The 14,643-nt window shown below is 38.8% G+C and overlaps 1 protein-coding gene across 1 annotated transcript in view; it reads left to right on the forward strand.

The window, feature by feature from the left end:
* The window catches only part of KNTC1 (kinetochore associated 1), an 80,782-nt gene that overhangs the window by 52,529 nt on the left and 13,610 nt on the right, over positions 1 to 14,643 (forward strand). Inside the window, exons 43-53 of the mRNA XM_004384971.2 lie at positions 1,127 to 1,236; positions 1,909 to 2,116; positions 3,817 to 3,906; positions 6,721 to 6,892; positions 6,986 to 7,044; positions 7,176 to 7,392; positions 9,137 to 9,210; positions 9,466 to 9,676; positions 9,791 to 9,900; positions 12,509 to 12,555; positions 14,324 to 14,402. Of these exons, the coding sequence (XP_004385028.1) occupies positions 1,127 to 1,236; positions 1,909 to 2,116; positions 3,817 to 3,906; positions 6,721 to 6,892; positions 6,986 to 7,044; positions 7,176 to 7,392; positions 9,137 to 9,210; positions 9,466 to 9,676; positions 9,791 to 9,900; positions 12,509 to 12,555; positions 14,324 to 14,402 (1,377 nt within the window). The remainder of the gene's footprint in view (positions 1 to 1,126; positions 1,237 to 1,908; positions 2,117 to 3,816; positions 3,907 to 6,720; positions 6,893 to 6,985; positions 7,045 to 7,175; positions 7,393 to 9,136; positions 9,211 to 9,465; positions 9,677 to 9,790; positions 9,901 to 12,508; positions 12,556 to 14,323; positions 14,403 to 14,643) is intronic.

Raw genomic sequence — 14,643 nt, forward strand, 5'->3', positions numbered from 1 at the left:
ACACACACACACACACACACACACACACACACACACACACACACACACACACATACATATACATATGTATGTTGTTAGTTGCTGCTGAGTCAGCTCCGATTCGTGGTGTCCCGATGTTCAGCAGAACAAAATGTTGCCCGATCCTGTGCCATCTTCATGATTGTTGGTATGTTTGAGTCCATTGTTGTAGTCAGTGTATTTTGAGTGCTTTCTAACTTAGGGGACTCATCTTCCAGCACTGTATCAGACAGTGTTCTGTTTTGATCCATAGGATTTTCATTAGCTAATTAGCTAATTTTTGGAAGTAGATCACCAGGCCTTTCTTCCTAGTCTGCCTTAATCTGGATGCTCTGCTGAAAGCCATTTGAAAACATTCGGCCTATATTGTTCATGTTTTCTTTCCCCCCTACCATGGGTGACTCTGCTGGTATTTGAAATACCGCTGGCATAGTTTCTAGCATCATAGCAACACACAAATTTCCACAGTATGACACGCGGACAAATGGGTGGCAGATACATATAGAGTGTTAATTGACATTTATGCTATTTCAGGCCTAGCCTTTAGCCTCACACTGTTGTTTTCTGCTACTATTATTGGGCTAGAGATAATATTAAAGCATTTAGACAGGTATACCAACCTTTAAAATCTTCCATTATGGAAAAGCGAATGATTTTTATTTTTCACTTTGCAAAAAAACAATTCAAAAAAACCCCTCTGTCTTCTCTGGCTCTTATTGTGAAGGTAAAAGTTGACTTATCAGGAACGTAACCATTGTGGAAATGGTGTGTGCTTTGAAGCCTGGTTCCTGGGCAGTAGTGGGACAGGTGTCCCACTCTCACTAACAGTAATGCTTTACAGATGAAGAGGCAAGGGCTGGGGGTGGATAAGAGGGATTTTTTGACCCACAACCACGTATTCTTGAAATCTCAGAATGTTGGTTGAGTTGGGTAGTGTGGTGGGATTAAAGTTGGATAAGCTTCAGAAAAATGTTGTTTCTTTATTTAAAAAAAAAAAAAAAGATAGTAGTGAAAGACAAGTCACAATGGTGTCTTTATTCTCATACATTTCAGTTTAATAGGTTATTTGTGGGGTTTTTTTTTTTTTCCTTTTGCGCTCTTTTTGTAGATTTCTTTTCAAGCAGCTTTCAGGCAACATTTTCTAACCAAGAAAGACCTCATTAAAGCTCTTGTGGAGAATATAGATATGGACACAAGCCTCATTCTGGAATATTGCAGGTAATTCTTGAAACTTCAGTGGTATGTTTATTATTAGCTTAACAAAGTGGTAGTCCTTACAGCAGGAACACCATAATAAAAATGATTTTTCCATGTGGCTCTGTAGGCCTCTGAAGTTTTCTTTTGCTCACCTCCAAACTGAGTAACTTCAAAGCCCTATTAACTGTCTTATGATACCACCCTTTTTATTTACTATTTAGTGTTTCCCAAACTTGCCTGATTATTAGCATCACCTAGGGCATTCGATTAAAAATACACGTTCCTGGGCCCCTCCTTTGCAATTCATTTTGATGACCTTTAGAATATCAGAGAATGGCTTCAGAATGGTTGTACTTTAACGTTTTCTTTATATCACAAATGGTTGCTGCAGTGGACGTCCGTGTGTCTTAGTCTACTTTTGTGAAATTCCTGAAAGTGGAATTGCTATACCAAAAGGCACAAATATTTATTAGTTTAGTACCAATTTCCCTCCAATATAGAACCAGTTTATACATTTATCGAGAATAATATCTGATTTTTAAAAGTTAATAATTAGGTCTAATGACAGGCAAGTTATGAGAGCGGACGAAGAGGTTAACTTTCAGGGATAGGAGCATGTGCCCAAAGCATGGGACACTTTGTTCACGAACGTGCACGTGTGGGGAGGTGTGTGTGATTGGAGACTTCCTGTAGTACCTTCCAGTTGGACTGTGATGCAGCTCTCAAGCTGTTCATCGAGACGCTGCTGCACCCAGCTACTGTCAGCCAAGGCCAGGGAGACGCGGCTGCGGAGTTCACAAAGCAGCAGCACCCCAAACTCCTGGCCAAAGCCGTCGAGATGGTCCCTTTACTGACGAGCACGAAAGATTTGGTCATCAGCCTTAGTGGAATCCTGCACAAGGTAGGTGAATGGTAAATGAGCTCATCAGTCATTTTAAACATCCCTCCCACGCTGAATTAGATACATGTGCTAACGTACTGAAAACCTAACTCCTGTATTTTTTATAACTTTAATTCTGAAATTATTTTAGACTTCTGTATTTTTAATGCACTAAGTTTCCCGTCTTGCTTTGTTTCCTCCCAGAGTAAAAATAGCCCCCCTGCTCTTTTCTTGATTTCTAGAAATAGCACCCATTCTTTGAAAAAGGATCAAGCTAGAAAGGTATATAAATCAAAAAGTAAAAATTTCCTATATTCCCACTCCCCAGAGATACAAACGTCAGTAATTCGGTGGAGATCCTAGACTAAACATGCTATTCTGTGGGTGTCATTACACGTCAGCACATACACGTCTGTCTCATTTTAACAGATGTGTGTTTGTTCACATCTGCATGAGACGTTCTGTATTTAACTGGCTCTTTATGGACAGACACTTAAGTTTTTGTAAATTTCATTATTCTAAGGTTTTAAAGTGAACATCTTTGTTCATAGATTCTTATACCCTTGTATGATCTTTTTTTTTTTTTAAATAAAAGAAACTTCAAAGAATTGGTATTTTTAGGATTAAGGGTTGTTTGGTTGGTTGTGAATTAATCAGCAATATGTCTTTTGTCGTTAGTCCGTATAGATCTTCCTCATATTGACTGGTTCTGTGATAGTCCTTTGTAAGGATAAGTTGTTTAACCAGCCCCTTACTGATGGGTGATTATTTCCAATTTTTAAATATTACAAATGGTTGCTGCAGATAAGATTAGAAGACTATAAGAAATACTTTGGTTTTATATTTTGCCTGTAACTCGGCCATAAATCGTATAGACTTGTTGAGAATTTCCAGGTTCTACAGGTCATCTTTCCCTTTGTTCAGTGTAGTTATTCATGTGACTCTGGTTGGCGTAGAAGTAGAAAGGGTGATGGTATATGGGCAGAAGTAAAGAACACAGTGAATGCTTCCTTTCTTTTTATAAGTATACATAAATGCCACCCAATTAATTCTTCTATTGTAACATACGGTTAGAGCTAGCATGAAAACCTGTGAGGAATTTTTGCTTGGAAGCCCACAATTTTAGCTGTACCGTTTCCAAGGAAATGTCAGCTCCCTCCTTTTCTAATTTTCCCATTATAAATGGAAGAAATAGAATTTTAAGAAAAATCTTATAAAATTATTAAGTTTTGATCGTGTTTATTATTTTCAAGTTTTTAGTACCCTAAGAAGGAGCCCTCATTAAGCCCTTGGCTGCTAACTGAGAGGTTGGCAATTCGAACCCAGCAGCGGGAGAAAAGATGTGGCAACCTGCTCCCATAACGATTACAGCCTAGGAAACCCTCTGGGTCAGTTCTGCTCTGTCCAGTAGGGTTGCTGTGAGTCAGAATTGACTTGATGACATACAGCAACAAGTACTCTGAGGACATCTTTCTTTATTAAAACAACATTGCCTTGTGCAGCTTTTTTTATACCCTTTGAGAAATTTTTAAGCATGTATCTTTATCCTGATAGAACTAATTTAGAAGAAAATTTTAGTTCATTTTTAAAAAATAATCTAATATCACAGTGCATTGAGATCTTATATTTGTAATCTGTACTCATGAACATAACTGAATAAAACCATCTACCGTCATGGAAATATTTTTCCCAAGTTTTGAAATATTTTTGTTTTTATACAGTTGGACCCTTATGACTATGAAATGATTGAGGTTGTCCTGAAAGTTATAGAAAGAGCCGATGAGAAGATAACCAACATTAATATTAATCAGGTATAAGAAATACATTAAAAATTAAAGAATCGTCTTTATGCTCTTACATGGATCATAAAAGTTACAGTTATCCAGTGTCTTTCTGTACTATGATTTGAGCTCCCTTCAAACTCCACGCTGTATTCTTGATGCCTTTTCTTTAAAAAGGATGCACAAGTAAAAAGATATCCATGTTGTATCATTGATCGTAAGTCCAATTTTGCTGTATTGGTGTGATTTAAATTTGCTGTCTGAGAGTATGACGTCTTTAAGAGATTGATTTGGAGGAATTAAGGCAAAACTATTTGCCAATGGGTCAAAAAAAAGAAAAAGAAAAAAAAATACGTGGGGACCAGAGGTAGATTCTACTTTGTGTATTAACGGGCAGGTCCAGGACTCAGTCAGTCCTATCTCAGAACTTTTAGTAACTTCTTCATCATTTCTGAATTTTGGTCAAAGTAGCTTTTATATCCCTTTCTTACTGTATTTTAAAAATTAAAAGAAAATGGGTGAAGTGTGTACTACTTGGCCAAAGCTAATGATGACCTTAAGAAGTTCACAAGAATAAGGGATGTTACTGGTAAATGCTATGACATATGCAGTTCTGAAACAATAGCAGTAACAACCAAAAAATATGTGAGGGTTTACTTGGGTAGATATGTAAGCATATATGTGTATAAGAAGGCACACGTGAGTATATGGGTATGCATGTATAGGTGTATCTGTAGGCATATTCATGTTTGTGTGCATCTGTATATATATTTATATATATAAAATAAAGCACATAGGGGCACAGTCACAGATACTTCCCAGACATAACCAAACACCTCACAGGATTGGTTTAATGGGTTTGAAGGCTTAGGACCATAGTGTCGTGGGACAACTCAGTAACGTAGTTTTTTTTTTTTTTTTTTTTTTTTTAATTTTTTTTATTGTTGTAGTTTAAATGAAGTTTACATTTCAAGTTAGCTTACCATACAAAAATTTATACATACATTGTTATGTGACCCTAATTACTCTCCCCATGCTATGACAGCACACTCCTCCATTCCACCCAATTCCCCATGTCCATTCAGCCAGCTCCTAATCCTCTCTGCGTTCCCATCTCACCTCCAGACAGAAGCTGCTCGTTTAGTCTCTTGTATCTACTTGAGCTAAGAGGCACACTCCTCACAAGTATCACTTTATGTCCCACAGTCCAGTCCAATCCCTGTCCAAAGAGTTGGCCTTGGAAATTGTTTTAATTCTGGGCTGATAGAGAATCCAGGGGCCGTGCTGTCCAGGGTTCCTCCAGTCTCAGTCAGACCATTAAGTCTGGTCTTCTTACTAGAATTTGAGTTCTGCACCCCATCCTTCTCCTGCTCCATATAGGACTCTCTGTTGTGTTCCCTGTCAGGGCCGTCATTGGTTGTAGCCGGGCACCATCTAGTTCCTCTGGTCTCAGGCTGATGAAGTCTCTGGTTTATGTGGCCCTTTCTGTCTCTTGGGCTGATACTTTCCTTGTGTCTTTGGTGTTCTTCATTCTCCTTTACTCAAGGTGGTTGGGACCAATTGATGCATCTTAGATGGCCGCTGGCAAGCTTTTAAGACCCCAGATGCCACTCACCAAATTGGGATGCAGAACATTTTCTTAATAAGCTTTGTTATGCCTGGTTGACACAAAATAGTTTATAAAGTTTGTGTTCTACATCCTAGTTTGGTAAGTAACATCTGGGGTCTTAAAAACTTGCAAGTAGCCATCTAAGATACAACTGTTGGTCTCCACTTGTCTGGAGCAAAAGAAAAAGAAGGAAACCAAAGACTGAAAGAAGAAGCTAGTCTACAGAACTGAGTGCCTACACGAACCTTAGCCTCATCTCTCCTAAGACTAGAAGAACTAGTTGGTGCATGGTTACCACTACCAAGCGTTCTGACCAGGGACACAATAGATGTTCCTGGATAGAATAGGAGAAAATTGTAGAACAAAACTCAGATGAGGAATCCCCAAGACTATCACCCTGAGATACCCTTTAAACTTTGGACTGAAACCACTCCTGGAGGACACCTTTCAGCTAAATAACAGATTGACTTTTTCCTTTAGAAAAAGAAAAATCTATATGAGCCCAAACGGTCAAAATTTACCCTAAAGCAAAGATGAGAAAGCCAGGGGTGCAGGGAAGCTAGATTAATGGAAATGGAACAACTGGAATGGAAATAATGAGACTGTTAACACAATGTAGAAAATGTGGCCAATGTCACCAAACAATATGTATAGAAATTGTTCAGTGGGAACCTATTTAATTTGCTGCGTAAACTTTCACCAAAAACACAATAAAATATTTAAAGAACATGGATTGCTTCAAAAGGTTAGACAAGCCCCAAAATATAAAATACAAACAAGAGAGTTAGGGTGTCTAGAGAGTTAATTTTAAAATGAAATCAAGTCTTTTTGAGGTAGGTCTTAAACTATACGAAAAGCACAGAAAACTACCAAACTCTTTACCAAACATCCCACCAACAACAGGACAGCATTGTTGGTTCCGCCTAGTATGATTTCTTTATGATCATATAAATTACGATTTAGAAGAATAACATTAAAGGGAAAACTGGAAAAGATTCTGAACATTTTTAATGAAAACCAGACTGCCTCAGGAATGGCATCCTGTGATGGTGTGCAGTTAGATAGTTTTAGGACAGAGTAGAACTGCCCCGTAGGGTCTCTAAGGAGCTGCTGGTAGATTTGAACTGCTGACCTTTTGGTTAGCAGCTGAACTCTTAACTACTACGCCACCAGGGCTTCAAAATAGTTACAATATGGGTTAATCTCACAGGAAAATTCTTTTTGTTTTAATCCAGGCATTGAGCCTTCTGAAACATTTGAAGTCATACAGAAGAATTTCTCCTCCAGTGGACCTAGAATATCAGTATATGTTGGAGCATGTAATAACTTTGCCATCAGCTGCCCAAAACAGACTGCCTTTTCACTTAATATTCTTTGGCACAGCACAGAACTTCTGGAAAATTCTCTGTATGTTCATTACCTTCTTACGAATTTTATTGAATAGTCAAGACAATTTTTTTTTTTCTTAAGCAAATCATACTCTCCTTGTTTCCTTTCTAGCTACAGAACTCAGTGAAGAATCATTCCCAACATTGCTCTTAATTTCTAAGTTAATGAAGGTAATTTAGGGTTAAAACTTGGTACGGCCTATCTTTGTCTTATAATTAATTCTGACCCTGTGTAGAAAAACTTTATGCTGCTTTCACGTAAAACCCTTATAAATCAGCCTTACCTTTTCTTCTCTTGAAAGTTTTCTTTGGACACTCTGTACGTGTCCACAGCCAAACATGTTTTTGAGAAAAAACTGAAGCCGAAGCTCCTGAAGTTATCACAAGCTAAGTCCTCAACTCTGATGACCAAGGAGGTAACCAAGATCACTCAAACCATCGAGTCCTACTTATTGTCTATAGTTAATCCTGAGTGGGCAGTCGCTATTGCCATCAGTATTGCCCAGGACATTCCAGAAGGTATGGATTCTCCCTTTAATGCGCTCAAAATGGCTGGTTGTTTTGTTTTGTATTTTAAAATGGTAGTAAAAAAGTGTACCAGACTCCCTGGGTGATGCAAACAGTTAAGCTCTTGGTTGCTAACCAAAGGTTGGCCATTTGAGTCTACCCAGAGGTGCCTCAGAACAAAGACCTGGCAGTCTACTTCCCAAAACTCAGCCTTCGAAAGCCCCATGGAGCACAGTTCTACTTTGACACACATGGGGTTGTCACGAGTCGAAGTCAACATGACGGCAGCTGGTTTCTGCATATCTAAGGAAAAGCAGTACAACAGGATTAAAATGAGTTTGTCTTCTCCGTTCACTTGTGGCCTTGCTGAAGGTTAAAAAGGCTCAAACGAAATAAGACTCCCGCCGTTTGTGCTAGGGCTACAGGCTGTTGGTGGGAATATAAATGGATACATATTTCCTAATATGCACTTATGACACTTTGAATAATGAATCCTTAGGTATTCTCACATAATCAAACAAGTGCACAAATCCAGGCATTTGTTGCCATATTTTTTATTTTAACAAAAGTTGAAAACAGCTATTTAAAAAGCTATTTGTCGGTCAGGAACCGGTTTAAAAAAAGAGGGCATATTCATAGACTGGAATACCATGTAGTTGATTTTGAAAGAGATCCAAGAAATATATGATGTGAGAACAGCAAGTTGCACAACAGTGTGTATGCTATTATCCCTTTGGGGTTAAAATGCACGCACAAAATCAAAACCACAATGATACCAGCTCACACTCACTAGGATGGCTATGATCCAAAAAACAGAAAATAGCAAGTGTTGGTGAAGATGTGGAGAAGTTGGAATCCTTGTCCATTGCTGGTGGAAATGTAAAATTGTGCACCAAATAATTTGGTGGTTCCTCAAAAAGTTAAACACAGAGTTACCATGATCCAGCAATTCTGCTCCTAGATGTATACCCAGCAGAAACGAAAGCAGAGACTCAGACACTTGTACACCAGTGTTCACTGCAGCACTAGTCACAGTGGCCAAAGGTAGAAACAAGCCAAGTGTCCATCATCAGATGAGTGGATAAACAAAAATGGTCTATCCACACAGTGAATAATTATTCAGCTGCAGAGAAAATGAAGTTCTGAAACATGCCATTAGATGAGTGAACCTTCAAAATATTATGCTGAGTAAAATAAGTCTGTCACAAAAGGATAAATATTGTGTGATTCCCTCTTATATGAAATACATAGAATAGGCAAGTGTATAGAGATCAGAGTTTATTGGTGGTTACCAGGGGCAGGAGGGAGGCGGAAATGGGGAAGTATTATTTAAGGGGTACAGAGTTGCTGTTTGGGGTGATGAAAACCTTTAGGAAATGGAGAGTGGGGGTGGTTACACAACATGGTAAATGTAATTGATGTCGCTGAATTGTTCACTTAAAAATGATTAAAATGGCAAATTTTTTCTTGTTTGTATTTTACCACAATAATCTTTTTTTAAATGCACATGCAAATATGTGTCCACACAAACAGACACGTAGAAAAGTTCTGGGAGGAACATAGGAATCTAAGGGTTAGGAATGGAGGCTGAGGAGGGGGCCGCTGTGAGGTTTTTCTCCTTTATATTCTGTACTGTTTATAGTGTTTTATACTATGAGTATATATTTTTATGATTTAAAAATAAACTTGCTAATTTGACTAAAATATATTATCTTGAAAGGATTAAGATTTGCTTTTGAATCTTTATTTATTTTAGGTTCCTTCAAAATGTCTAGTTTGAAATTCTGCCTTTATTTAGCTGAGAGATGGCTACAGAATATCCCAGCTCAGGTATGTCTGGGCTAGAAGAGGGAGGGCTCCTTTCTTCTGGCTTCTTCCTTTAAACTGTGTTTGCCTCACACATGTTTTCATCCTGTCCTGATGATCGGCCTTTTAAAGGGCTGCTTGCCTGGTGGAGACAAAGAAAGCTGAGGCTTGGTGTATAAGAAGAAGTAGGGAGGGAACTTCATTCCTCAACATGGATTCTTAGCCTCAGCTGAGACTCAGAAAATAAGGTTTTCTTTTGGTTTGGAATTTTTTTAAAAGGATGAAACGCGTGACAAAGCCGAGGCTCTGCTGAAGAAGCTTCATATTCAGTACCGGCGGTCGGGCACCGAAGCCGTGCTGATCGCCCACAAGCTGAACACCGCCGAGTATTTGCGCGCGATCGGGAAGCCAGCCCACCTCATCGTCAGTCTGTACGAGCACCCCAGCATAAGTCAGAGGATTCAGAACTCATCAGGCAGGGATTACCCCGGTGAGGGCGAAACTCTTATTTTTGTCAAAGGAAATCTATCATTAGGATTCCCTGCTATCTTAGACTGAAAACTTTCATTTTTCTTTTTTTAATTCTTTGCCTTGACTATCTTAGATATTCATGCAGCAGCTAAAGAAATAGCTGAAGTCAATGAACTGAACTTGGAAAAAGTCTGGGACATGTTGTTGGAAAACTGGCTGTGCCCTACGTCAAAACCTGGTGAAGTAAGTACTCTCTGCCTGAGGGCGTCTACTGAGGGTGAGGTGATGCCCTTCTCAGAAGTTAAATAAAACCCAATCCATTGCCCTTGAGTCGATTTGGACTCAGTGACCCTACAGGACAGAGTAGAACTGTCCCAGAGGGTTTCCAAACCTGTAACTCTTTATGGAAGCAGACTGCCACATCTTTCTCCCATGGAGCAGCTGGTGGGTTAGCACTGCTGACCTTTCAGTTAGCAGACGAGCGCTTTAACCACTGCACCAGCAGGGCTTAAATACACCCTTTAATTAGCACACAGAGTCTTTAAAGAAGGCATTTTATTCACCTTAGTGCCTCTGTTATCTGATGAGTTTTAGTGAGATTCTTCTTTTTTTCTTTTCATTAACTTACCAAAAAGTTGCAAGAGTTTGTAAAAGAACTCCTGTATACCCTTTACCCAGAATCACCAATATGTAACATTTGCCATACTTGCTTGTCACTCTCTCTATACAGATAGTCCCCGACTTGTGACAGGGTTCCGTTCCGATGACTCCGTTATAAACCGGTTCTGACATAAGTCGAATACTTCATTTTTTTTTTAATTATTACCTTTTATTATCGGTATCTTTATAAATCAGTCTTTATTTGTCTTTGGCGATTGGCATGAGAATGATAACAGCAAATTATGTGCTGCAACATTGTATGTAGTACGTATTACTAACGATAAGATGTACCAAAAAAAAACCCCAAAACGGACAGTCATGAGTGTGTTTCGTTGTAACTTGAATACGTCATAAGTCGGAGACTACTGTAATATAGCTACTCATAATTTTCTTCTGAACCATCTGGGAGCAAATTGCATGCATTGTGACCCTGTCCCCTTAATATTTAAGTGTGTATTTCCTAAGAACGAGGACTTTCTCTTACTTAACCACAGTATAGTTATCAAAATCAGGAATTTAATATTAATTCAATACTTGAATCTATAGTCTATGTTACATTTTAACCATTTGTCCTAACAATGTACTTCCTGGAGATTTTTTCACCTGGGTCCAGGATTAAGTCCAGGATTAAATGTTGCATTGATTTGCCGTGCGTGTAATTTCTTCTCGTCTAAAACAGTTCCTCAGCTTTTCCTGTCTTTCACAACATTGGCATTTTTAAGTGTACAGGCCAATTATTTTATAAACTGCCCTGCAGTTTGGGTTTGCCTGATGCTTCCTGTAGATAACGTTCAAATTAACGATTTTGGGCTAGAATTGGACATGATACTGCATCCTCGGTTATGACATTTGGAGGCACATGATGGTCGTTCGCCCCTAATACCCATTGCCATTGAGTCAATTATGACTCATAGTGACCCTATAGGACCGAGTAGAACTACCCCGTAGGGTTTCCAAGGAGTGGCTTGTGGATTTGAACTGCTGACCTTTTTGTTTAGCAGCTGTAGCTCTTAACCACCGCACCGCCAGTGCTTCTAATGGGTGATACTGATTTAGATAACTTGGGTTAAGGTATTGTCCATATCTCTACTACAAACTTATGATTTTTCCTTTTGTAATTGATTAGGGGAGTAATATCCTGTTCCTCTTCAAAACTCCCCTTCCCACCCCATTTACTGTTGATTAATAATTTTTATTTGAATCTATTTAACTGTGTTGGGATGAAGGATACAGGCCAGTTGTTTGTGAAATGCTGAATTTTGAGTTTGCTGATGTTTCCTGTGATTCAACTCAGAGTATATATTTTTGGCCAGAATGTAGCATAGATGATGTGTTCTTTTCAGCATATCACATCAAGGGGCACATAATGTCAGTTTTTTTTTTAAAGTATCATTAACATCAAAAATTTGTAATAGGATTCAACAATCCAAATACAGAATTTTCTGCACTGTTTCTTACAAGTTTTCATGTAGAACTTCGTTGGTAGTTCCTATATTTCTTATAACCACCTAGGCAGACGTCTTCGGAAAAAAATCTGTTTTTAAAGAAATGGTATAACTAACATGACATTAGGTTTTTATTGAGTACTTTTATCACCTGGCATTCAATTCTACAAGTGTTTTTAAGTACTTACTAAGAGCAAAGACTGCTTTAGTGAAGACAGAGAAGTTAGAAGCATATCTGGGCCACATAGAATATGTGGCTTGTTCTTAGAAACCAGCATTTATAGATGCTGTAACTTATCCATAAACTTTGAGTACTAAACTAAAACTTCCCTGAGGTTTAGTCTGTATATAGCACAGTACTTTAATAACTTTCAGTTACTGTATACTGAATTAGTGAATGACTCATTTCAAATTCTTGGAGTCCTTTCCTCTGAAAAATCATTCAGTGAAAGTAAGCTCCATGAGTAGAGGAATATTTGTTTTGTTCACTCAGGCAACCCATGTGCCTAGAATTTTGCCTGGTACACAGTAAGTGCTTAATAAATATTTTTTAAGCCAATGAATGTGATTAAACACATCTTAAGCAAAAAAAAAAAAAATCTTTTCATAAAGTAATTAATTACATTATAATTTCTTCCTCATAAACATAATTTTTACACATTGGATTTTTCATCTAATAGCTTTTCATAAGCCGATAATAGTCACAAACTTTTAATTTTTGACTCTGTTTTTTTACTTTTTCAAAGAAACCTTCAGAATTTTTTGAACTTCAAGAAGATGAAGCACTTCGAAGGTATTCTTTTCCTTTCCTTGTATTTGCCTATAACTTGATGCTCAGTAGGTATCTTAATAATGAATTAATAAATTCATCAGGTTGGTTTTGAAGACTTGATATAGCTTGGGTCAGAGTCTCTGAGAAGAATTGATTCATTGATATATGGCTATCAGTATAAATATCTTCAATGGAAAAAGTAAGAGACCGCCAAGATCCAGGATTTCTGAACCCTCAACAAGCTGCCACTACTGCTGAGGGCCCCCAGAACACCTTTAGCAGAGAGTACACCCCAAGCAAAGGAAAACTGTTTTATTAGCTAGGACTTTGGCCCCAGACCCCTAAGTAGTCACTCACCCTGGTGACCAGGGCTGCTTCAGATATGGGCCACGAGAATTCCTTTTGCTCTTCAAACCTAAAACTAAGACCCAAAAACGCAAGTTGGTTTTATCTAATGTGCCAAGTCTGATTGGTCAGGACTTGCTCTAATGAGAAGACTCTATCTGGGCCCAAATAAGAGAGAATAGGGTAATCTGCTAATGATTCTTGGCATACGCACAGTGAGGGAGTGGAGGCATGCATGCCAACTTTTCGTTATTCCTGGCCTGACCAAAAGTAGGTCAAATGGCCCAAGAGGCCCTACGCCCTTTTTTGGCCCTGGAGATTTGATGGTGAGGAGAATCGTGGAAAGACAAATCCAAGAAAATAATGTTTCCTGGTTTAGAGCAGAACTGCTGGCTCTGGCAGCCTAGCCGAGCCACTTAACTGCGTACCTTCCTTTCTCCTGGACTCCCACCTGGTCCGACTCTTAAGGGCAGGGGCACCTTTGTCCAAGCAAGAGGTAGTTCCTGAAGTGTCTAACTGAACCAACCACATAGAAAGTCTTAGAAGCAGTTAAAAGAGAGAGAGAAAAAAAAAAAAAGATTCCAAGAAGGAAATCCTAAAAGAGTACTCCATGCCAAGTTCTACCTTCCTCCATTTCCCTCTGAAGGCTCACCCACATCTCCTCCGCTATGATTGATTTATCTTGCATGCCTCTGGGAGGGGGCAGCCAGCCCTGAGTCTGGAGGTTGAAATGTGCTACTAACCACAAGGTCCTGTGTACTGAAATGCAGAATACTCCATTGTGGAGTATTCAGTGTACTTTATAGCAACGGTGTGTATTAATTTCCTAAATGGAATTTTAAGTAATCAGAGATTGATTAAGGAGACTGAGGCCTGCATTTATTGTATTTATTGTCCTCGTTAGCTGTGAAGGAACTCGAGAGAAGATTGTTGTTGTTAGGTACCATCACGTCAGTTTTAACTCTTAGAGACCCCATGTGACAGAGCAGAACTGCCCCATAGGGTTTTCTTGGCTCTAATTTTCATGGAAGCAGATCGCCAGGTCTTTTGGACGGGTTAGCAGCTGAGAGCTTAACTGTTGTGCCACCAGGGCTCCTAAGAAAAGATCAAGCATACCTTAAAGGGAACAGCAAAAGTGTCATTGACCCATAATCCTTCAGGACTACATTTGGCATGTCTAATGACTTTGTCTATGGACAGTAAAACAGGTCTACTGTTCTGGTAAGCTATCACTACATTAAAATATAAATATAACTTTATTATTGTTACTATGATTTTTATTGTGATAAATGCATTGGTAACAAAAGACTTGCCATTTCAACGATCTTCACATGTACAGTTCAGTGACGTTAAATATGTTCACACCCTCCCCATTACCCATTCCCGAATTTTTCCATCACCCTTAACAGAGTAAGTGTAATGTTCACAAACATTTCTTTTCTAGAGTCCTGTATCTCCTTCTGTCTCGTCCGATCGATTACAGCTCAAGAATGCTGTTTGTCTTTGCAACATCCACTACAACCGTAAGTCCTAGACACGGGGTCAGAACTCAGCTGTCACTTTTTCCCTGCATGCCTACCATGCCTGATTTCCTTAATAGACGATTAAGATAACAATGCTCACTCTCATACTTATTCAAAGTACACCTTCCTTTGTAGACGAGGATGGTCACGTGCCACGCTCACTTTTGTGCTGGCTCCGGTGACATCCTGCTTAGCAAAGGGAATGGTCACCTACTGACAATTCCCATGGGTTATCCGCATT

Source organism: Trichechus manatus, unplaced genomic scaffold (genome assembly GCF_000243295.1).
Source record: "Trichechus manatus latirostris isolate Lorelei unplaced genomic scaffold, TriManLat1.0 scaffold00131, whole genome shotgun sequence".
In the NCBI taxonomy this organism is placed as follows: Eukaryota; Metazoa; Chordata; class Mammalia; order Sirenia; family Trichechidae; genus Trichechus; species Trichechus manatus.